Source organism: Rhyacophila brunnea, unplaced genomic scaffold (genome assembly GCF_057557595.1).
Source record: "Rhyacophila brunnea isolate RB1 unplaced genomic scaffold, BYU_Rbru_1.0 scaffold_15, whole genome shotgun sequence".
NCBI classification, from domain to species: domain Eukaryota; kingdom Metazoa; phylum Arthropoda; class Insecta; order Trichoptera; family Rhyacophilidae; genus Rhyacophila; species Rhyacophila brunnea.
The window spans coordinates 2,870,168-2,896,526 of NW_028232806.1; the positions used below are offsets into that span (position 1 = coordinate 2,870,168).

Sequence of the window (26,359 nt, forward strand, 5' to 3'; positions counted from 1 at the left end):
TTGAACTGAGTCTATAATTATTTTCAGATGGTGTTGGTTAGTTAAAATTCAATTAAACACTGCGAAACAAAGCCATAATAGATAATAGTCAAAAAATAATCCTCTATCTAGAAAATATCTAAAATTTTGCCATTAAACCATACATAATTTTGGATATTTTATAGATGGAATAATATATTTTATCTAAGTACCTACTATGGTTTGGCTTAGGCAGGGCTTACTGAATTTAAGATCCGCTGTTACGATCCGTCATAAATGGTGCACACTAAACTTTGTCAATAATACGTAGGTATTTGTTTTTATTGAAATAAGACTACAATTTACAGATGGTTTTGGTTGGTTTTTAAGGTTCAATTAAACCCTGCGAAAACTGAGCCATAATAGATAATAGTCAAAAAACACTTGTCTATCTATAAAATAATATCTAAAATTATACATAACTTTGAATATTTTATAGATGAAACAATATTTTTTATCTATTATAGTTTGGTTTAGGCAGGGTTTAATTGAATTTAAAAAAAAACTGACCAACACCATTTGTAAATTATTGTAGTCTTATTTCAATGAAAACAAATACATGTATAAATTCTAATGGATTTAAGCTCTGTACTATTCCATTTACTTAAGTCGTTTTTTGTGACCCGGCTTTCGCCTTTCGGCATCTTCAGGCGTCGTTTACACTCACCAAAGGTAAACACACACTGACAACGCGCAAAAAACGACTTAAATGGAATAGTACAGAGCTTGAATCCATTAGAATTTAAATTCAAATTCCATCAAGTACCTTCAGTCGATAGTATTAATATTATAAATACGCGTATGGCTGACAAAGTTTAGTGTGCACTATTTATGGCGGATCTTAACAGCCTACCTCCACTCTTCGTCACTGGTAGATGATGACGTGTTTGTTTTGTCTTTTTTTAAGATTAGATAAATAAGCATTTCATATTTCATCACACGCATACAATTTGAGACTACATTAATTGCAAGGGGGCGGTTTTTTAAGTCTGTCTAAGGGCGGCACTTTGCTTAGGGACGTCACTGTATGACATAGAAAGAATAATTGTATCATCTGTTGTACGTTTTACGCGCATGACATTCGTAATTCAGGTTTTCTCAGACGGGCCCGATATTCTCCTAACGAATGTGGCCAGCAGGTAGGCAATGAATATCGCGGTGTCTTGTCGGCGCGTCGGTGTTGTGTGCCCGGAGTGACCGCGTTTGAACCCGCCCCGCTGGAGTGACGAGGCGTCCGACCGGGCGGCCGCGGGTGAACGAACGGCCGATCCGATAACCGTTTGAGCATCTCGCGTCTGCAATTTACTTCTCATAATACCCCCCGACCGCTGAACGAGCGTGGTTATGCACAAAGCAGCCGGGCCACAATTTTGAAAAAAAAAAATGAGTAGGTACATAAATCGTTTTCACGCACGGATCGTTCGTTTTTGAAAGTCCCTCCAAACACCAATAAGAACAATGTTAATTGATAATCCCTCATTAACCGTTCCCCGATTTATCGTCTAAATATTATGGTCCCGTCACAAATATTACACCGATTGACCGTTTTTGTTGAATACTTTTTATTTCGCTTTCGTAGAATTGTTTATGATACGATACATACAGACCTTTCAGTCGCGTCGCTTTGTTTGCACAGGTCGGTCGGAGCTCAGGCTTGCCTCGCATCTCGTATCACGATTTTTTATAAGTCGCAACTAAAATGCCCCCCATGAAGAAAACTAGAACTCCAGCTGAGAAACTGAAAATAATTCAAGACGTCGAAAAATCCCCAGGAGAAAAACGAGTTTAAAAAAATATATCTTTATATCCCGCATTTATCCTTTTTTTAGGTTCCCTTGAAAACCGTAGAATCGGGGTTTCACTGTGTTGCGATTTCCATTATCTCACACGCTTGTTTTATGTTCTGCACAAATCAGCCAAGCTGCTGTTATACAAAAATCTCATAAATGCGTTTTAAACATATGCCATTTTTGTCCTGCATAAAGCAACCACGTGACAATGTTATTATATAGATTTTTTCATGTAAAAATAAGTGCCAGGAATTTATAATTTACAAGTTTTTAGAATTATTTTGAGAACTTTGAAATTCCCATAATACCTACTTCTATACTAGATATCTATACTATATTAGATAATATATATCTAGACTAACTTGGAAGGTCTTTTTTTAAGAAAATAGATGCAAAAATAAAGATTTTTCTTACAAAAATAAGAGTTAGGTGCATTCTGCAGAATGAACATTGGTTCTAAAAAAACAGTTTTGCACAAGACACCCTGGACTGCTAAAACATCAAAATTTCATAGATTTTATCCTTTTATCTCTTTAAAAGTTACACAAAATCATAGGTATATATAATATCTATCATTTAAAAGGTATAAAGAGTATTCAGAGGCTTTCTGGATTTAAAGAAACACACTTTACATAGAAGTGCTTCAATCTCTGTTTGATATTTGTGTGTACTGGCTGCTTTGCGCATAACTACGTTCAATAATTCACTTTTTTCGCCGTCTTATTCGCCAATTTGATAGTTTTTTTGTGTTATTATTTATTTTACATGCTGCATGTCGCGCTCGCAGTGGCGGATTAGATTGCCGCCTGTCCACTCGGAGGCAGGGGCGTAACTACGGTGGGCCGCAATTCGGGGCCCGCGTTGGGTTTTTCAACGTCATCTTCGCGCGTTGAAAACCGACTTAGTGTGTGTGTTACTGCAAAATTATCCCTGATAACTATCTTAGAAATAGAGAGCATCAGTAATTGTTTATTCTCCCAAGGTGTAGAACCAACCTGCCACTGGTAATGCCAATTGGGAGGGCGATAACATGTTCGACCAAATCGCCTCGGATATTGACATATTCCATCTGCGTGAGGATGAGTATAGGTGGGCATTGTTTTATATTCTTAAAATAGGGTCTCCTTAATTCATTCGGTGTACTTTATATCTAATATTATATTTATACTTTTCTACTGTTTAATATTTTTTATATACCTAATCCTGTTTTACTAATATTTCTTTTTTTAAATGTCACGTTGTGAACGTCTTAAATTAATAATTTGTAATGTTTACTATAAGTATATATATAAAAAAATGAATTTGAATTTGAAAAATTACACGGGCTAGGCAAAAAACAAAACAGTTTTAGAATATATTATGGTAGTCACGTTATTATGGTATGTTAATTTATGTAAATATACCACATTAACGGGGAGCCTAGTGAGAGAAAGCGCTGTAAATGATAGTCGAGGGTAGCAATTGTAACAATAATGACATTTGCACTGCCTATTTGCTGAGCACGAAGAAATCAAATGTTTACATGTTCAAGGTAAAATTATTATTCCACTATACGTACACTATAAGAATTGCTTCTGGTTATTTCATGTTTATCTGTTCTCCACACTTCAAGGCAAACTTTTAAAACTCAGATAGAGCACACTTGAGTGCGCGGCGATCCTAGTCTTGGGATAACTGGTTCTGAGACATCCAAGTTATAAAAAAATATGCCAATGGTTCACATCTAAACGTAGTGTCCCTTTATAAATGCCCGAGACCAGCGCATCTATTATATACCTACACAAGACGGCTATCGAGATTAGTTTTGTATCGAAGTATTAACACTTATTGTAACAATTACAATAAGTGCTATGTTTTAACAGCACCTCTCTTGGGTGTGCTCAATTTTAGAGCGAGATTGATAGTTTTGACTGTTTAGACGGCTAACTTATTTGTTGTTTCTATTTAATAAAACGCATTTTTTTTTGTAGTACTTATTCCACTTTGTGTCCACAAAGTGGAATAAGTACTACAAAAAAAAATTGCGTTTTATTAAATAAAAACAACAATACAATGCAGTTCCACCATGAATTGACAGTTAACAAAATAAAAGAGGCTAACTTAATGTAACAAATTATAATGCTTCGATATAAACATATGAAAAACTACCCTCGATAGCTGCCGATAGGAGTCTTGTGTATAGAATAGATGCGCATGTATGGTTTGGTGAAGGCATTAATTTCAAAGCTTGTAAAAAATATTTAGTATCACCTATGTAGTAATAAACCGCCGAATACCTACGGTTTGTGATCGCGGGATAGATGGGGTGGACTGTTTTTGATGAATAGGGGATGTAAATAGTATGATCATGTCAGGATGAAAACTGTATATGTAATTGCAAACTGATCATATATTGAGGCACAGTTGAAATTACAAAGATAAGTATATAATAATCCGTGCTGGGAAATCCTACTTTAGAATGCTTCGAAATTCGCCACTGATCTCAAAAACATTGTTTAATTGGGGAGGAGTTAATTTCAAAAGCATCGCCAATCGGCTTTATGATCGCAGTCGTAGGTTGAATTGCATTCCGAGGGGTTCCGTCATACGAAGACTATGTCAGTAGGTATGTAAGTATTTTTCAGTGTGTCGTTACGTGAAAAATGTTAGGAAGCACTGGACTTTGGGAGAAAATCCATCATTGTGCATTATTTTACTAAGCCGTCGCACACTCATTATTTTACGATTGCCAAGTATTATTTTTTATTAAATTCTTTGAAATAAAAGTCATCGCTTAACATTGTATAATTATTTTATTGTGTGGGCATTCGCCACATTGTTTTGCTACTAGTAATAATTATGTTTTAATAATACAAATCGGTATTTTTCTTTCGGAATTTTGAATATTTTGTGTTTATAGTCAAAATTACAAGATAAAAAGAACTTTTTATGTACAAAGTTTTTAAATTTTCTGTTGAATCATGTAAACTTGACTTGACTAGCTTAAACGATCAAAAAAAAATTGTACTTGATATAAATAATACTGAAATGTCATTTTGACATCTCATATTTATTTCCATAGTAACTCACATATATATTAATAATTTAGTTGCTAGGACCCCAGACCCCTAGCAACCAATAATGGTGTCGAAATAACTTTTCATACAAAACAAAATTAACTGAAAATGAATTCGATTCTACTTAAAGATAGCTAAAAGTATTAAAAAATGCATTGTCACCGAGTTCTGATATATTCTAAAAGTTGGAAATGTCTAGCTAGTCGGGAAGTTAGTTAAAAATCGATTTCAAGATTTGTACCGGACAAAGAACCACCGGACAAATAAGAATACGAGCTAAGAAAAACGTTGTAATAAATGAATTTTATTAATATTACGCTAGCGAGTTTTTGTTGTATTTGAGCATAAAGTCGTCAAATAAATGTTTTAAAAAAAAAATTGCAATTTTCGTCTCCGGCTAATAAAATTCTCCAATGCTGTCAATTTCCCGTTAACCTGCCGGTTGTCGCATAGGTACATATCAGTTTTGACTGTTTAGACTGCTAACTTATTGTAATTGTTACAATACGTGCTATGTTTTAACAGCACCTCTCTTGGCTGTGTAAAATTTTAAAGCGAGATTGACAATTTTGCCTGTTTAGACGGCTAACTTCTTGTAATTGTTACTTCGATTAAAAAAATGAAAAAACTACCCTCGATAGCTGCCGATAGCGGCCTATAGCAGTCTTGTGTATAGAATAGTGATGCGCTGGTAGTAATATGAACGATGATTATCTCGTCAGTGCGTTGTGTTCGGTATATTTTGCGTGCATTTTGATTTCAAACAGATATTTGGCATATCGCGCGAATCGCCGGTCCGAGGGGGGGGTCAGCGGACCCCCTACCTGACTGCCCATGTGGTCCGCGGTATTTCTGGAAATCCACATAACACTGAATACCCACTTACTTATATTGTATTGTATACATTGCGTGGTTAATATTGTGGTGAGTGGTATTCGATTATAAATAATTAATGCCACACGAAGCTTACTAGCTTTAAAAGAATGTAATTAAACACTTTTTAGTATAAACAATTTTATTCCTTATTCATAGTGGCTCTGAAAAATGATTGATTATGTATCTGTTACTTAAGTTAAGAAATGCATATTATTCCCAGTCGTCTTTTGCTCTATAATAATATAGAAGATATTATCTTCTCTTGTATGAACTATTAACAATTACATTAATATGGACGAAGCATCTAGAAAATAAAATGACTCTCACTTTGTGTCGGGTCTGCCGGATGGCGAAATTCATATTTTAATATCGGTATCCTACGCTCAAATGAACATTCTGCTTGCAAGCGGTCTGGCGACACCGCTGGGTCTGCCCATACAAAATTTCTGACTGTCAGGTTTCGACTCCACCGTTATTATTGTGTTACAAAATGCCAATGTGCCTAGTTAAAAATTGTAAAAAAATCTACTAAACACTCCAAGAAAGATGGGATATCACTTTGCATGTGTTAGTATTATTTATTATTTATAAAATGCTATTTTAAGATATTGATGAATGTTTATTCAATGCAATTGAATGACAGGAACCATTGGACAGTCAGTCGCCTGTTAATCTCTGCGCTCACTTGCGTCTAATCTCCGAGAAGTCGTAAGTAACCGAGAATCTGTTTCTAACGCAATGAGTCATGACACTAATACGCCATTACAATAAAGGTTATATTACTATAAATTCTCGAAGCTTGTATCGCATAATGGAAACGGATACGTCAATGGTCACGTGACATCTACCTATACATCTGTGAATGACTTTCATGCACAATTTCTCGTGCGCGCCGGGTATGAAGTGAGTCGTCCATTTTTGACTATTAAGCTCTTTGAGTTTGGACTTGCAAGCCGTCCGACATGTCCATGCGGAGGTGAAATACAGGATGCCAACCACATCCTCTGAGTATGTGCTTCGAACGGGAGGAGATGCTCAGGTCGGTCCAACCAGCTATTGGGCCCATTGGGTTGTCCGACTTGGTTGCTACTAAGGCCAATTATCTTGCATTTTAAAAAATTGCGGCGTCTTACTGCGGGCGTGAAGATCTCTTCACATAATTTTTGCTGTCCGTATGATTAGCTTCGCTTTCTTTGTTATATTATATACCTTAAATTCATTTTCTTTTTCGTCGTTTCCAAATGCTTTTCTCTTCCTGGCACCTTGCATTAGAGTAAATTCTTTAAACTCAGTCAGAGCTCACCTTGAGCGTAGCAACCTCATTCTTGGGTATTTTCTCCCAAGGCATTCCCAGGCAAAATTGAAATAGATGCTTCACATCGCCACTGTAGGGTCCCGTCATACGCTCGATTAAGACCGAGTGTGGTGCGGGGCGGGTTTCAGTTTGGAGGGATTAATTTCATTGTATGAATTATTCTCCTGGAAGTGAACTATCCATCTAATGACGCTGAATGCGGCATTAAAGACCTGGCAGAAAAAATGGAATGCCTCCACCAAAGGCAGGCACACATATGTTTTTTTCCAAATATCAAAATGGCGAATAGAGAACCGCTTTGACTCCAGATCATTACATCAGTCAATTCTTGACTTGGTGGCTTCGCTGGCAGGCTCTTTGAGCTTGGTCTTGTTAGGTGGGTGTTCAACATGTCCATGTGGCGGAAAAATACAGGATGCAAACCACATCCTCTGGGAATGTCCTAAAGTGTGTACGGAAACGGAAGAGCTGCTCAAGTCGGTTCAACCAGCTGTCGGGCCCATCGGACCGTCCGACCTGGTCGCCACAAAGGCCAATTTTATTGCATTTAGAAAATTCGCGGCGTCACATTGCCAATGTGAAGATCTCTTCACTTAGAACAGTGGTTTCCAAACTTTATGTTACTACGCCTCCCCCCCTTTATTTCATTAAATAATACAGACACCTTTTTAAATAGCCAAAAATGTACTACTTAATACAACAATGAAAAAAAAATAAGTATAAAAATAAACAAGATTTTACTAAGTACTTTTATTATATTCATTTTTAAATTATTTTGTTTTTCATGCGATGGATGTGCTTGTTTCTTAGCACAAAGTGCTCTTTTTCTACTAAATGGGGTCGATATTTGGATTTCATTGCAGCTAATGCAGAAAATCCCGTTTCGCATAAAAATATGATGTTACGAATGGTATAGCAGTACCCACTTTACTTACAACATGCATTGCTTTTTGCTTTTCTTGACAAAGTATTATATTATTATCTTCACTTCGATTCAATCAAAATTGAACTAGGGTTTTTGTTTCTTCATTTTTTTCCTTTTCAATAGTAGTCAATCCAAATTCATCATCGTTCATTGACAAATGGATTCTATCATGGGCCCCACATCCTGAAGCGGACCCCCAGGCCAAAATCTTCGGCGGGCCCACCTACCTATCGCTGAGGTTAAGGGCAGTGTGGTGCTCTAAAGTAGTGTTTCCTAAATTATACACGGGAGTTATCATTTAAGTACCTATAGCAATCATCATATAGGTATTACATCAAATTGCAACACACAACCACATATTTAATAATCTTGAAACAAATTAGCCCCGCAGGCAACTTTTTTTAAACTATTAGATTACATTTGTGATGTCTGTTATGCCCGGGCCCCAGGATCTTTATAAACTATCCATTTGCAAACTGCAAACTTGCAACATGTTAACGCGCGTGTTTGAACATGTACCTAACCGAAAAAAAAATCTTTTTTTTAACGGTACATGTTCAAACACGCGCGTTATCATGACCTTACTCCCTACTTCAGTTTTAGTTTGTCAATTTATGGCTACGGCCGTAGTTGTAGCTTAACCACTGGGGAATGCCAAAAGAAATGGCGTATTTCAAAAAAACACTACCTTATTCTTAGGTCAATAATTATTATAAAACAATCATCATTCGTAGGATGTTTATCACACCTGAATGGTCAAAGACATAGCTTATAATTAGTATCTTTATAATTATCTTCAAATGTGTTAATCTTGCCCATTTTTTGAATAATAAAATGCCTAATTCTTGTCAAATTTGGGATCACAGAGATTATCAATATAATTTTTTATCGTAAATATTTCACTATAATAATGTCGACATAAATTATTATACTGATGGTTTTATAAATGCGTTTAAAAAATAATAAATGTAAAAAATCTTAACACCACTGCACATTTATGTACTGAAATATGACTATATTCTGAAATATTAGAGCGAGAGGTTTAAAAAAATATATTTTATGTAATAAAAATACTGTATGCAGTCATCAAATGTTTAAAATAAATATAAAGGATAATAAGGCTTCAAAATTATATAAATAGATTATCTACAACGTTTAAGGAATGTTCAGGCTTATGCTTTGAAAATAGCATAACATCTCCATTTTGACCTACGTTGGGCATGTGGGCCGTTAAGAATAGGAATATCCAAATACATTCCTAACTATACAAAGTGATTGAAGAAATCAGACTATTTATTTATTTCTCTCTCTCGCGAAAACATCCTTTTCGTTTATGTCTGACTAGGAATTATTTAAAGAGATCAATAATAATTGCAGTGGCTGTGATACGTTGTTATTCAACGGAGTTGAATGTTTCATCTCTTAACTGTAATTCGGCGAAAAAAATCGCACCGAAAATATCCGCCCGGAGTTCAATGAATTCGTCCGGTATCGCGGAATAATTTTCGGCCAAATTTATATCTCAGACAAGCCTTCGTATTTTTAATGTGCTGATACTCACTGCAGTGGCGAAGGTCGGAGGTAGGCTGTTAAGATCCGCCATAAATAGTGCACATTAAACTTTGTTGGTTATACGTAGGTATTTGTTTTTATTGAACTAAGACAACAATTTACAGATGGTGTTGTTTAGTTTTTAAAAATCAATTAAACCCTACCTAAACTAAAACATTTAATAGTTTTGGTACTTATATAATATATACGATCAACAAAATTGTGCATACCTTTTTATTCATACTTATCCGTTTTCATTGAATTAGAAATACATATTATTACACATGCTGTTGGTTAATTTTTAACAACGTTTTTCTTAGCTCGTATTCTTATTTGTCCGGTACAAATCTTGCAATCGATTTTTAACTAACTTCCCGACTAGCTAGACATTTGAAACTTTTAGAATACATCAGAACACGGTGTCAATGCATTTTTTTAATACTTTTAGCCACCTTTAAGTAGTATTGAATTCATTTTCAGTTAATTCTGTTTTGTATGAAAAGTTATTTCGGAAGAAATCCGCAAAAAGTAGAACTATTATTGGTTGCTAAGTGGGGCCTAGCAACTAAATTATTAATATTAATATATACGTGCGTTACTATGGAAATCAATATGAAGTGTCAAAATTACATTTCAGTATTTCTATCAAGTACAATTTTTTTTGATCGTTTAAGCTAGTCAAGTCAAGTTTATATGATTCAACAGAAAAGCGTTGTATATAAAAAGTTCTTTTTATCTTGTAATATTTAAAAGTAATTAGGCCCTGCCTAACCAAACTATAATAGAATAATTTACAGATGTGTTTTTTGACTATTATCTATTATGGTTTGGTTTCGCAGGGTTTAATTAAATTTAAAAAAAACTCACAACACCATCTGTAAATTGTAGTCTTAGTTCAATGAAAAAAATACGCTTGACTGACTTAAGTTTAGTGTGCACTATTTATGTCGGATCTTAACTGCCTACCTCCACCCTTCGCCTCTGATATATAGTATATACCTATACTTATAATGAAATATGTGAGTGATATTAAAACGTTTTCAGCTCAACCCTGGACAACCAAGGAGTGTTTTCAACAGTTCCGCAACTTTTGAAATAATCTAAATATTTTGTAATATGTTTTAGTACAAAAAAATAGTGCAGGTGTCCATAAATTGGGATCGTACATTTTACCGGGATTGCAATCTCGTGGGTCTATTCTATACTTATCGACCGCTAAAGTGATAAATATTATCAAACTTAGGGTAGGTTTGTATCAAAGTATTATCACGTATTGTGACAAGTACAATAAGTTGGTCGTACTGTTGCAATAAGTGCTATATTTTAACAGCACCTCTCTTGCTTCTACATACAACAATACAACCAACCAGTGACGTCCCGTGGGGGTAGGCAGATTGAGCGTCGCTTGGGGGCGGCAGTTATTCGAAGGGCGGCAAATCGAGGAGAATCATTTGGAATATATAGAAATAGCTAGGTACCTTAACTCATTTAGTGCTGACAACGCGACTGGCGCGTTTGCTATTAGTTGGCCATTAGATATAATTAACATGATATTTAAATGTGGTAAGTAATTAGTAATTATCTGATCAGCAGTAAATGTGTTAACTTAGTAATAACGAAAATATCTTTTCATTAACAAATTCAGCTCACTGGTTTTTTCGGGTTCGCGATATCTGGTTTACTGCCGTTGCCCTTCGACGTCCTTGATGATCAGAAACGACACGGGCAGATTTGCGAATAATTAGTCTGATATTTTGTTAGTAATGGATCCATACAGCACATTTCTTAGATACTGCACTCATGAAAGGATGATAAAAATACTGTATAAAAAATGGAGCAGCATTTTGGCGCTGCCTAGGGGCGGCATTTTATCAAGGGGCGGCAATTTGTCTAGGGACGTCACTGCAACCAATTTATTGTAATTGTTATAATACGTGCCAATACTTTGATATAAACTGACCCTAAGTTTGATAATATTTATCACTTTAGCGGTCGGTAAGTATAGAATAGACCCACCGGGTGACGAAATACATTTATAAAATAATAATGTATCTAATATAAAGTGAATTGCACCTTATTGAAGTGACTCGATCGTACTTGAACCTCGACAATAATAATTATCCGCGCAACTTTGTTTTAGAAACACTGGCGTACAGAAATTCATCCCTTCCAGTCTAGACTAGAGCCAGACTGCTACATAAACATTTTATTTGTTAAAAATTTCAGTGGGTAGGTGGGTAGTTAGGTACCTACTTGTAAACAACAATGAAATGCTTTTTTTTATTTCGTAAACGAAAATTTATTAAGCAGATACGTTTTTTGTTGATGATGTTCATATGTATTAATATAATATTGATTTTCGATTATTTCTGACATTTTAATAATGAAGTATTGAAGAATTTTATTTTATTGGAAATCTTCCAAATATTGTAATGGATTTAAATATAAATATTTCTTGAGTGTGCCTAAGTATTTCGACTCGAGAGTTTCTGTGGGATAATAATATAGGGGTGATCAACCTTTTCGGACTCATGTTTTTAACGTTCTCGCTGCTACGATGTATTTTTTTTAAATCCCACGATTTATAATTGTTTTTGATAAAAAAAAATATGATATCATTTATAAACACCCTAGTTCAGTGATGGCAAACCTATGGCACGCGTTCCTCATCAGCCGACGGGGAAAGACGCGCCGTGACACTCTGATTTTGATCGATTTACAATGGTTGAGACCAATTGGATAATTAAAAATAAAAATATTCAACCATTAAACATGATAAAATGTATCAGCAGGGCTCTAGCCTGGGGGCCCGGGGTTAGGAGGGGCCCGGCGTGGTGGGTCAATCAGATAAGAGAGATAAACACACATCACAAATTGATCCTAAAAGAAAAAACGTCGCCTGCGGGGCTAATTTATTTCAAATGTTAATATTGATTATGGTTTTAAAACATGTGTCAAAACTCGACCATTCAATAATCCAAGTGGATGTATCAAAAAAATACTACAAATCGCTAAAAAATACTATTCTAAATACTTAATTTTACCTTGTACACCATTTGGAAAACGTTACTGTAGAGCGCCATACTGCCTTTAATCATAGTGATAGGTAGGGGGGGCCTATCAAAGATCCTGGCCTGGGGGTCCGCTTCAGGGTGTGGGGGCCATGTCTGCAGTTATTCAAATATAAACAGCTGGTTGTTATTTTGCCTCAAACATAATCCCTAAAATTGGAAAACCGTTCAGACATAGGGAATATATGAAAGAAGTGTGGTTAAAATGATTCCATGATCTCTTTGAAAAATTTGAAAACAAGGAAATATTATTCAAAGAATAAAAGATATGCTTATATGATATGATATTGGCTTGAAACTGTGAAAAATAGAATCTCAAGAACTCAATTGTAATTTTGAAACTATTATATGTATATTAATATATAATAGTATATATATTAATAGCATTCTTAAAAACTGTTTATTCATTTTTTCCCTGTGAAAAACCACTAGGCATGTCAGACAGTCGAAAAATAATATTTGAAAAATTTCAGGACGCGCACGTAAAAAGGTTCCCCATCCCTGCCCCCTAGTTAGTTAATTATGACCAAAAATACATGTTTTTCGCTATCATGGAATTCCGCTGAACCTAATATTTCATCAATACAATGTACCTTGAGGTGTGGTTTATAGGTCGTCGTATATTCTTCGGGCACCACTGGATTGTCGCATTTGTCCAGCGGCCCATCTCCATTCAACAGTTTTTTTTTTTCCAACCATGTTCGATCATAATAAGATCAAATGGGCCTCTACATAGTGGAGGTATATATTAATAAATTTTGTTTTTAAGAGAAATGGATGTCAGCCACTTGCTCAACCTATTAGGTCCATACTCTCTGACTCATACACAAATTGAAAAACAATATGTGTACTTGCCAGACCCAGGATTCGAACCTCGTACCCACGGCGCTATAGGCCAACACTTAAGCCGCGTGCGCTCTGTAAACAGTTTTGGCAAACTTTATTACTTTGCATACTCTTGTTATCCATTCACTGTCTTTACGCGTAAAATAAAAAAAAATCAAAAAGCCAAACGTAGCCAGCTTGCTCCGCTAGTATATTACAAAATTATAATATTATATATTTAAGTACCAATCTTGCATAGGTACTTAAGTCAACACAGCCCGAAATAGCCAATGGCCAATCAGCGTTCGGGTGACATCTTCAAATTATTATTAGTATATATCTTTTATTCTGGTTGATGGTAAGGTGTTCATATGCTTATTAATAGATGTGATGTGTTCTGATTGCAGCTGTCCCGGTTTATGGGTGACGATGACTGCCAAATCAACAAGAAGCTGCCCAAAGAGCTGATACTCCGAATACTATCCTACCTGGACGTCGTCTCACTCTGCAGATGTGCGCAGGTTAGCTCTATACAATTTGTAAAATACATTCATTGCAAAATATTTTACGTCCCTGTCTAAATTATGTTACATATTCTAAGCACCCCCGTACTTAGTTGAAAACGATCGATTTCAGTATATTATCATCTCAGAATATTTTATTACGTTGAGTTTATATTTTGTTGATTTTATGACGTCCCAATTTCCTACGACGCCCCTAATCCTTGAGGCTTTGGCCACATAGGTAGGTGCTTGTCTACTAGGTTGTCTACTAAAACCACTACTGCCACATTGCATGCTACGTGCTTAGGTACAAATTCATTTGACATTCGGGAGCGCTCAAGTCGACAACGATATGTCACTCTCAAAACTAACCAGAAAGCTACTTCTCACAGAGAATTTAAAGTCTCAAATTCGAACTTGTTGGGTGCATAATGTCAATTCATCCCTTGCGTCATTATTCATAACCTCAAAATATACGGTGTTTGACGTTTGTCATACTGAAGAAACATCCGCCATCTTGCAAAATCACTAGGTGACACAATAAAAATAACCAACACGTTTGTTCGCCGGGAGACTCACTAGGTGACTAATAATCACATAGCGAGGCGCGAAGTGTGCAGTGTGGCCATTGCGATAGTATAGTGTGCGGCCGTTCGCTAGGATATGTCACCTAGCACGTAGCCACCAAGCAAGGCACCTAACTATGTGGCCTTAGCCTTGCAGATCGTCATGTTGTATCAGAGCTCTTCTCTTCATTAGGACCATAAAATATATGGATGATCCTTTACGTGGATATCGGAGAGTAATTAAAGTAATGAAATTGAAATAACCTCCATATTACCTGTTATTCCTTTGTGACGGTAAACAAAAACAATATTATTATGAGAACACTCACCTAAAAATATGTATTAACCCTTCACTGCATGATCTTTTGTATTTGAAAAAAGAACATTTTTTCTTGGTGTCAAAATGCCATCTGAATGAAGGGAAAATAATATTTTTTTTTTCGAAAATTCCATTTAATTTTGTATGTTACTGCATGGTGTCGCAGATTTGCGACATTAGGAAATCTTACATTTCAGTATAACATATACCCAAATGATAACAATTATAAAAAAAACTAATATACACACCTTATTTGATGTGTAGATATTTTTTTTTATTTATTTACAATTGCGGATTTTGGCATACATACGAATTCGTCAACTGAATATGTGTATTAATTAAGGCTCTAAGTACCAAAAAGTAGCATTGCCCGTAGTTACAAAATACTGAGTCATTGGAGTAAAATTTCATGAAGCAGACCTTTTGAAAAATGTGGTTTTACAGTGTGTAGCAATCACGGCAGCTTCTATAATTTTAGGTATTAAGAACTCGCAAGTGTCAACACACCATTGTCAGCCATTTTATATCAGTGCTATTTACACCATTATAAATAAAACACGCCAACGGACTTACAACGTCGACAGGTTTAAATATTTTGCTGTATTTTTTTGACTTGCTTGAGGCACTTAGACCATAGTTGAAGTTATTGGCGTTGGTATGTAGAACATTTTTCTATAAAAATGTCAGTTTTTATTTTTTTGGTACTTAGCGTCTTAATTAATACACGTATTCATACTGTCAAAGCAGAATTGCATATGCTATAATGCAGAAATGCTTTATTTCTTGAAATGTCCACTTCAAAAATGTCTAATTGCATTTCTAAAATAATATCAAGGTTTTTCAATTTTATAAATAGTAAAAATCAAATGATTAGTGTCTGATTTAGACCATTTTTAATCTTTTCCAATTTCAATTAAGTATGTGTATTTTGAGATAGGTACCTATTATCAGATCTATTATCTGTCAGATAGTACCGATGCCCACGATGGCTGTGCGGCTTAAGATTCGGCCTGTAACGTCGTGGGTCCCAGGTTTGAATCCTGGGTCTGGCAAATACACATATTGTTTTTAAATTTGTGTTTGAGTCAGAGTATGAACCTAATAGCAAGTGGCTGACATCCATTTCTCGTAAAAACAGAAATTTGTTAATACAAACTCTGTGGAGATCCATATTATGATCTTATTAGGATTGGATGTGGTCAAAAAAAAATATTGTAGTTTTTTTATTTTATTTTGTCCGGATTTGGAGAAAAATACTTATGGTAAGCCTACGTAAAAGCAACTGACGACAGTATAAGGAGTTTTTAGCACAGTAATAGAAGGGTTAATATTGAAACGGTGATTTCATCTGTTATATTCTGTTAGTTTGAAATTGTAAATGTCAATATTTGACGTGTCGTGTTAGGAAATTACTTCATTCTTTGTGGTTGATAATATCATGAATGCATTATCATGACTAAGTATTTAAACAGGTAATGTCAACAGTCAGTATACACGAGTATTAATATACAATTTTTTTTTTAAATATTGTTTCAGGTGTCGAAATTATGGAACGTGCTCGCCCTCGACGGATCTAATTGGCAGAGAATTGATCTGTTTGATTTTCAAACTGATGTCGAGGTATTTACATAATATATATATATATATTATTGCCATCTCATGAGTGATCATTTAGCTACATATTGCGGTAAATAATATTCTAGACAGTCAGGGTTTCCCAAACTTTTCCTGCGATGGAACACCGCAAATCTCAAAATTTTAATGGAACCCCTTTTTTATTTTGTAGAGTAGGTAAATAAAATGAGAAAAAACAATAATTATTTTTAAAACATGATACATACAAACATAAGCAAATGAATTTGGTACAGTTCGGTTATGAGGAATACAGCGGAAAACACATTTTGAAAATACCCGATATACTGGATTCTTTGTTAGGTTAACCTAACCAAACCTAACCTAACCTAAACTAACCCAAACTAACAAATAATCCAGTATATCGGGTATTTTCAAAATGTGTTTTCCGCTGTATTCCTCATAACCGAACTGTACCATGAATTCCAAAAATTCTTGATATCAGGCACAGTATTGGTAAATTTAATTCTTATATCTGGTGTGGTGTCGAGCCTGTTCCTAGAATTTGACTTCATTACAGCATGATGGTTACATGTAAATTATACGTATAACATTTCACTGTAGCACTGCTCGCCGTGAGCTTTCTTATCAGAAAGAGATGACCGTATACTATACGGTCATCTCTATAGTACCGAGATGTAAAAAATTACGCGTTGTTCGTGGAGCATTGCAGACAATAATCTTCTAATTTTATTAGATACTAATCTAACCTATCCAAACCTAACTTAGCCTAACCTAACCTAACAAATAACCCAGTATATTGGCTATTTTCAAAATTTGTTTGCCGCTGGATTCCTGTAAACCGACAAGAACTGTGTTTTATTTAGACATGAGTTTTATCTCAGTACTATACCACCCAAAGAGGTTGGAAGGTCTTTAATATACGACCATATCGTCACTGTTCTGGCAGAAGACACTATTTCGAAAAAATGACATATTGAGTTAGTTATACCAAAATGTTCCTTATTTCAAACTTTACCGTCTGGAAACCTTCTTAATAAATAAACAGTCTTTATTTTAAAGTCATCCTTTTTACGATTACTTAATAAACTCACATGATAGACCATTTCAAACATTTTAACAACTTCAAAGTCAAATTATTCAAAACTAGTATTCACCAGTTAGTGTGTTCTGCCAGAACAGAGACGATATATTTCCGATACAACATTTCACGGTGAAGTGTGATACGGCAAACTGCATTCGTACAAATTTCTGGACACGCAGCATAATCCTACTTCACTTAAATATGTCGTAGTAAACGGAAGTAAAATAATAATAGCATGTTTTGACACACTGGGGTACTCTTCTGATAAATTCTCGGAACACCTATTCACGTTCCACAGAACATAGTTTGGGAAACCTACTAGAATCTAGACCAGTATTCCCTAAACTTACGACATGTTATAGTGCAGACCAGGTAACGATAAGGGGTGTTGAAAATAGAGGGGCGTGTAAGTAAAACAAAGACGGAAGAAAATTTTGAAAAATTGTTTGTACATGTTCCATATTGTGTTATGTAACATACAGTTGATTTTGTAGCAGTGACGAAGGGTGAAGGTAAGCTGTGGAGATCCCTCATAAATAATGCATATAAAATTTTGTCAATCCATACTTGTTTGCTTTCATTAATACAAATTGCATAATATGTTATCTATCATGGTTCGGCTTAGGCAGGGCCTAATTGAATTCAAAAAATTAACCAACACCAACTGTAATTTGTATTCAATGAACAAACATGATTTATGGAAATGAAATAATTGACTCGCTGGTATTGTTTTCCAGGGTCCAGTGATAGAAAACATTTCCCGTCGGTGCGTTGGCTTCCTGCGCCAGCTGTCACTGAGGGGATGTGAGAGTATTGCCGATGGGTCCATGAAAACACTTGCTCAAGTAAGAGAAGTCGTCAAAATTATTTTCTTTTCGGTGAAAGTCTGACGTGTGTGTGTGTTCAATAACGTAATGCGTGTCTTGTTCCAGTCCTGTCCGAACGTGGAAGTCTTGAATCTCAACAAATGCAAGAAACTGAGCGATCTAACATGCCAGTACATCTCGAGGAGCTGTCCAAAATTACTAAGGTATGATATCTCCGTTTGAACCTCACTCAAGTCTCTTCAATTCGATAACATGTTGCCCCAATCTTGCCAAAGTCACCAATGTGCAAAAGGACACTTCTGAGACAATCAAATTTAAACATTTTTCCGAATCCATTGTCTTATCCTAGGATTTAAATTCTAATTGATTTAAATGTTGTATTCTTAGACATATACTGTATAGACTCCGCGTATTGTTTTGCTAAGTAAAACCGTTTCCGTATGTTTGGTTGTTACTTGTGTTTGGTGGAACTTACCTATGAATCGTAATACCATCTTCTTGCTTCTCAGTACGGCTACCACATTTTAATACAATACAGTTAACCATCTTTTCTACTGAATTAACTTAAAATAATTACCACTAACTTTATATTTAACACAAAAACTATAAATTTCTGCAACACATGCTTGCAATTTTTGACTGACTAGTCATCCAAACTAATATTTACCGGCTACACGTACGAAAAATTTTGTACACAGCCATTGACCTTCTATCTTACTCTAATGCATATTGCGGAGATTATAAGCGTGCCGAATGTTTTCTCACTCGCCCTTATGGTTCGTTTTTGTTCAGGCCTTAAGGTAGTATTCCATTTGAGTCTTTAACCTTTCAGGGAGTACCTTTATTAGTACTGGTCATGCTATGGGGAGTGAGTTTTTTTTGCATGAATATTATTTTTTTTTTAAATTCAAATCAATGTAATATGAAGATAGAAATGTTTTAAAAATAGTAAAAAAAAAAAAACTCACATTTTAAAGGTTTTATCGTAAAAAAACCGGTTGTGTATTCCAGGTGTAACCAACCATAGATTGACACCAAGACATTCATTTTTTTCACAATAACTGTTTATAACTTAACACTATTATAAAACTTAAAATAAAATGGTGATTCGATAATGGCATTATTTGTCTAGTATATTTTTACGGATTTTTTTAAAACCAAGCTCATTAAAATCCGCCGTCTTCACCCACTTTTTCATTTTCGACATCGCACATGATTTCTGGGACGCAGCCGTGGCATAAATAATTGTTTCAGAAACTATTGTGTTGACAATATCTTCCGTAAAAAAAGAGCTGAAAAAGGTCCAGCTCAAGGTAATCCCCTTCTACATTTATATTCCCTTTTATACCGGACTGAAAATCACCAAAATCGTGAGGTGTTGGAGTGAAGGTTGAGTTATTCCAGGTCCTTGGTTCTTCCCGCCTGTATTTAGCACTTGGTTGGATGTCTGGATCCTCGTCATCAGAAGAAGATTCATAAAATTCCATCGATATATCATCAATGTTCTTGATGTTCTCCTCTTCATTGTCACTGTTCATCAAAATTTTGCCAATGTCTTTGCCTCTTTGGAAATCCATTTTAGGAATATAGATCGACACAAATAAATGACGGCAACAAAATCACCATTAAGTCCCTATATCAAATGTCAACACAGAAAAACATCTAAAAATCGCTGAAAAACTATGAGAACACCCAATATAAAAACTTCCAAACGCATTAAAATACCGTAAAACACAGTAAAACATCTAAAAATCGCGGAAAAAGTATGAGAAAACACTATATAAAAACTTCAATTCACAATAAAATATGGTTATAAACTTCGAAAAATTGCGAGAAAAGTATAAAAACACAATATAAAAACTTCAAATCACAATAAAATACGGTTATAAACTTCGAAAAATTGCGAGAAAAGTATAAAAACACAATATAAAAACTTCAAATCACAATAGAATACGGTTAAAAACTTCGAAAAATCGCGAGAAAAGTATAAAAACACAATATAAAAACTTGAGATCGCATTAAAATATCGTAAAACACAGTAAAACTTCTAAAAATCGCGGGAATGGTATGAGAAAACACAATATAAAAACTTCAAATCACAATAGAATACGGTTAAAAACTTCGAAAAATCGCGATAAAAGTATTAAAACACAATACAAAAACTTCCAAACGCATTAAAATACCGTAAAACACAGTAAAACTTCTAAAAATCGCATGAAACGTATGATAAATCGCGCGCGCGGAAATCGATTGTTTGCGATTTATGTACTTGTCCGAACTGGTAGGTATGACGTCATATTGATATCACGTGACATACGAAAAAGTAGAATTCTGCAGTTTGTAAAGTTGAAATCTGTTTTGAAATGGTATAAAAATACACCCAAGTGTCCGTAGATGGCGTTGCAATTCATACTTGAAGCATAGACACACCAATAAACCCATACTACTAGAAAACGTACATGTACGTCCATACTCCTGCATGCGAAAAATCGCGCCGACGTACATGTACGTCCATACTCCCGGGAAGGTTAATAATATTTACTTTCATATTAATACTTTCGACCGAAGGATGATGGAAATGATATTTCGGCATCTTCAGGTACTATGTGCACTCACCAAAAGGCAAATACAGAATACAGTCAGTGCGTATTTGCCTTTTGGTGAGTGCACATAGTGCCTGAAGATGCCGAAAGGCGAAACCCGGGTCGCAAAAAATTACTCAAATGGAATAGTGCAAAACTTAAATGCATTAGAATTTACTTTCATGTACGAACATTGTGTCGATATTTGAAGTATTCCTACGTATTTTATTTTCCAGTATAAATTTGGACTCCTGCCCCAACATCACCGACATTTCACTGAAAGCCTTATCTGATGGATGTCCCGTGAGTACCTCTATTCGTATTATTGATAAATATCACCGCAGCGAAATGCACTCCTAGCATAAAGACTTGATGTCGCATTGCCTTCTTTTCCAGATACTGACGCATGTAAACGTGTCATGGTGCCAGTCCATCACGGAGAACGGGGTAGAAGCACTCGCCAGAGGCTGTCCAAAACTTAAGAGCTTTATTAGCAAAGGTAAAATATGTTTAACTTTGTATTCTACGGTAGGTACATTCGGTAGAGCACCTATTTCTGAAACAGATGCAGGTTATAAATCTGCGTCTCGCTTAAATTACATATTGTCTTTCAATATGTCAAATGGTTAACAAACATTGTTCAATTCTAATTTCCATTCCAATGTCAGTAAACAAACAACCTATTTTGGTTCATTTATATCAGTGATTCAAACCCGAGTCTGGCAAATTCACATGTTGTTTTTTCAATGTGTGTTTGGACCCAATTGGTTGAACAATTGGCCAACGTCCATTTCTTGTAAGACAAAAAACTCTCTTGACAAAGTGACTGTAAGTTGAAAATTGGTTATATACTAATTCCTGATCATTAATTATCTTTTTACTTTTAGGTTGCAAGCAGGTAAATGATAAAGCCGTTACCTGTCTGGCTACCTATTGTCCCGACTTGGAAGTTCTCAATGTCCAAGGATGCGATGTAAGTATTATTAAATATATGTATTATTAGAAGATTTCAAGAGAACTTCGGCAGTGAATAGTTGCTGATGATAAAATTTGTGTGTTTCATGATGTTTTTGATATTTCCAGTCGCTGTCTGATGACGCCGTGTCAAGACTGGGCAACCACTGCGGAGGGCTTCGCACTCTGTGCGTGTCAGGCTGCTCCCGACTGACAGACGCCTCCCTTTCTGTGCTGGCCATCAAGTGTCCCGGATTGGCCACTCTGGAGGCTGCACAGTGTTCATTGTTCACAGATGTCGGATTTCAAGCCTTATCAAAGGTAACTTCATAAAATATTAACTATTATGACGAAGTAGGAGTCGTCTATCCTTCAAGAAATCAAATTTGTAGGTGTCTTAGGTAGCGGTTTGAGAAAGTCAAAACAGTAGACTGTTAAATTGAAGCCTCTCCATCAATAATGATCTATGTTACATTTGGGCATTTTGAGATACATAATCGAACAAAACTATTTTGTTGAGAAGAAATAATTATTTATATTTAAAAGGCCTCTCCTGAATTCCTTAATTATTACTTTTTTCATCTTCCAATTTTCCATGCGAATTTTTCTCTCTGAAGTCTTCTTGCAACCGCAGGGTTAACAAAAACTCTCGTGTCATCCTCCATTTTGACAGATACATAGATCATTATTGTAGGGAGTCCAACATAACGGACCAAAAACAAGACGTGATTTAATGTTGCTAGATCAAAAAAATAAATATGCCAAGACAGAGGCAATGTGATGTGGATCATTGTTGCATATTTAGTTCAAAACTACCAAAATGTAACAGATCATTATTGAGGGGGGCTTCAATTACGGCCTTAAATAATTTAAACAATTATAAGAAATTTTATGGAATAGAATATATCTGTTTTAGTGGGTTTTAAAGACAACTTATAAAACAAAATAATTATAGTAGTTAGTGAAGGAGCATTATTATGCACCCACGGTGACTTGATTGGTAGAGCGGCCGTCTCTGAATTAGTGGGCTCCGGGCTCGAACCCGCGGCTGGTAGGGTTACATGTAAATTGTACATATTACATTTCACCGTAGCACAGTTCGCCGTGACCTTTCTTATCGGAAAGAGATGAAAAAATTACGCGTTCTGTATTTCTAATTTAATTACATACCTATTTTCTACTGTCTTTCCCTTGTATTTCAGTAGTTTTTATTATGTATTTTAAGTGTTTTAAGTACAGGTCGGTTTACAGCAAACCAGGCGGGAACCACATCAATTTTTATAGCTGATTTTGGCAAAATTCATGAATTTAAGAATGAAAACCTAACCTAACCTAAGAGAAATAATACAGTATATCGGCTATTTTCAAAATTTGTTTGCTTGTTGGCTGCCTGTAAACTGAAAAGAACCGTGTTTTATTTAGACATGAATTTTATCTCAGAACTATACGACCCCGAATATGGGTGATAATCCATATATTTCCACTACAACATTTCACAGTGAATTGTGATATGGCGAACTGTATACGTACAAATTTCCGGACACGGGCTGGTAGTGCCTATTGTTTTTTCAATATGTGTCAATATAATCTTCACACTGTGTAGGCCCATAATTTATTATTCTCTGCTCAGGAGTGAATATGGTAATTAACTTTTATTCAAGGAGCGTATTGTATTTATCGATCGTTTTATGATGTGTTACAGAACTGCCGACTTCTCGAAAGAATGGATTTGGAGGAGTGTGTCCTTATCACTGACAACACTCTGATGTATTTGTCTGTCGGATGTCCGAGACTCGAGAAATTGGTATGTGTGACATCATTTTGTATCACAAGGGTTGGTTTATTCCAGTTATCGTTGTCCAATTCTGCCAACGCAGGTGTCTGCTTAAATACGGCCACGTAAATTGCATTGTTTGTAATTGAACAATGACCTTTACCTACAGAGTAATCAGGGTGAATATTGCAAATTCATGTCTTTGTAAATTGAGATTTTATATGGGAGCTTACGTTGTGGTATAAGTCAACATACTGTATTATAATTTTATTATTTGACATCACTATTCTAGTTAATACCTTTATAATTCAAATACCCATAATTCGAAATTTATTATAACTATGCTAAATGATAAAAGTCCTTACAAGATGGAGTGCGGTAGAAGAGACGGAAAGGGTCAATTCGTGTCCAGTGACGCCTAACCGGTGTATTTCTTTTTGTATGCACAGTTTAGGGTTTTTCTTTAGGAACCAGTGTTGTTTGAACGCTCTTTCAATAAATTCATAGGCTCCCGGGATATATGGCATGTAGCGCCATCTTGAAACTAAGTGTTGTCAGATCCATATGTTCTACAGGAAAAAAATCACATTATTTAATGATATTGGTCACTTTTAACAGTCAGTACAGTACCGGGCAGTCACTTTTCAGAATACAATGGACATTTTTGGATTTCTTGAGGATTTTCACTCATCCAGATTCATCAATTTTGCTTGTTGACGAAATCATTCTACAAAAAATGAATTATGACACAAAACACGATTTTCTCGGCAAAATCGGGGTGTATAATGGGTAATAAAATTTAGTTATTTCAGGACTACGATGTTGAACTGTATACCGTAGGTAGGTACCATATTAACAAGTGGCAGACACAGACGTCAAAAGTTTTTGATACAGAACCTCAATCGACTGTCAAAGATACTTGTTCTCCTATTAAAAAATCCCATACTAGCTAGCATTAAGTATGAATTCGTAAATTTGAATTTTTTTGTTTCCTTAGTTTCGAATTAACAAGGTTTTAGTGTACTTGTTCAACTATGTATTCTGTTTCTATTTGCAGACACTGTCTCATTGTGAATTGATCACGGACTCTGGTATCAGACACCTTGCCATATCGCCATGTGCCGCTGAGCATTTAACAGTATTAGGTGAGAATTCTCATAATTAATATTATAATATTTTATTTCACCAATATTGATTGTTCCTTGGGAATTGAAATGCGAACTCGACACTTAGGCCGAGATGCATAGAGCGTTGACATTATATAATTGCCTTATAATTATTGTAAACATATTTTTTAATTGACATACAATGTACAGTGATAAAGGTTTGAAACCTGCACATTTTAATTGAATAATTATAACAGTTTAAGTATACCTACAGTGTTTTTTCATTCTATAATTTTATTGACAAGGCAATAAATTTGTATATTGTCAGTGTGTGTTTACATTTAAATGTCACACTGAGAATATTATAATAAAGCAGATTTAATGCTTCTAGTCTTTCGTGTTTGCGTATATAATGAATACTAAAAATAATTTTCTTCTATCTGAAACAGTAAACGGCATTAAAAGCTATTTATGTAATTTCTGGTTAAAATGTGACAGCCGTCAGATATGATGACCCTCAGCCAGCTCTCACATCTAAACTCGCCTCATCTACCGCACAGCCATAAATCAAATCTTCTAAGAACGTTGATTCGGTGTTGCATATGAAGACCGCGCACATCTACCGAACTAGCGACAGTCGCACGTAACCCTCGAAATGTGTAGATATTTGGATGCAGCGATCGGTGAGCCGGTATAAGAATGACCAATTCCTAGATGTTCCTATGCGCTCTGGCATCTTCGACTCGCAGCCCGACGACTATGCAACTTGTCGATTGCAACAGTAGATGTTTTTTTAAACTAAAAAGTCGCATTCGACCTGCTGCGGAGCTCCATTTGGCAACGTATGTTTTGTGAATAACGATGACGTCACATCGACATATTCGACATGTTGCAGACGAGTCGAGTTTAGATGTGAGAGCCGGCTTACACTCTAAACACTAATAACCTGAAATGGTTAAAAACTGTTTAGTGATTAGGCACATATTATGCATCGGCCTTATCTTCTAATGTATATGTACCATCTAACTTTTACTCATTCATATTTGTCACAAGGCTTAAACTTTCTCTGTCACACTCACATATCGGTTTTCTGAATCAGGTTTAGACAACTGTCCGTTGATAACCGATGCAGCTTTGGACCACCTGATATCCTGTCACAACCTTCAGGTGATCGAATTATACGACTGTCAGCTGGTGACTAGGAATGCCATACGGAGACTTAGGGTGAGTCATTTCTTTTACATTATTGAAAATGTTGATTCTAATAATTGTAATCGTTAGCAAAATTGTGAATGAAAAAAGGCATATCTTGGGGACTAAATAAATTGAACCCTAGAATGTTAAGGTAAAGGGAATTGCTCTAAGAGAGCTCTGAAGAGTTTGACTATATCATGAGGGAGTTTTAGTGTTAAAACACTTGATAGCATTTCTGGAATATTTTGAGTATGGTTCCTAAATTTTACTACATACATTATTACAATTTTATTGTAATCAAACACTAGAAAAAATTTGATATGGATTTGATGTTCAGCGTCGTTGCATTGTCAAGAGGCAATGATGAAACGGAAGGTATCTTGTGAATTGCTACGTAAAAGTATGTAGTCCCGGATTATTGCAATAATAC

The 26,359-nt window shown here is 35.3% G+C and overlaps 1 protein-coding gene across 1 annotated transcript in view; it reads left to right on the plus strand.

Moving 5' to 3' along the window:
* The window catches only part of LOC147074802 (uncharacterized), a 39,385-nt gene that overhangs the window by 9,241 nt on the left and 3,785 nt on the right, over positions 1–26,359 (plus strand). The window contains exons 2-12 of the mRNA XM_085942678.1: positions 13,835–13,948; positions 16,352–16,435; positions 18,230–18,337; positions 18,425–18,522; positions 21,138–21,204; positions 21,298–21,400; positions 21,789–21,874; positions 21,985–22,176; positions 23,558–23,659; positions 24,687–24,774; positions 25,835–25,959. Coding sequence (XP_085798804.1) covers positions 13,835–13,948; positions 16,352–16,435; positions 18,230–18,337; positions 18,425–18,522; positions 21,138–21,204; positions 21,298–21,400; positions 21,789–21,874; positions 21,985–22,176; positions 23,558–23,659; positions 24,687–24,774; positions 25,835–25,959 — 1,167 coding nt within the window. The remainder of the gene's footprint in view (positions 1–13,834; positions 13,949–16,351; positions 16,436–18,229; positions 18,338–18,424; positions 18,523–21,137; positions 21,205–21,297; positions 21,401–21,788; positions 21,875–21,984; positions 22,177–23,557; positions 23,660–24,686; positions 24,775–25,834; positions 25,960–26,359) is intronic.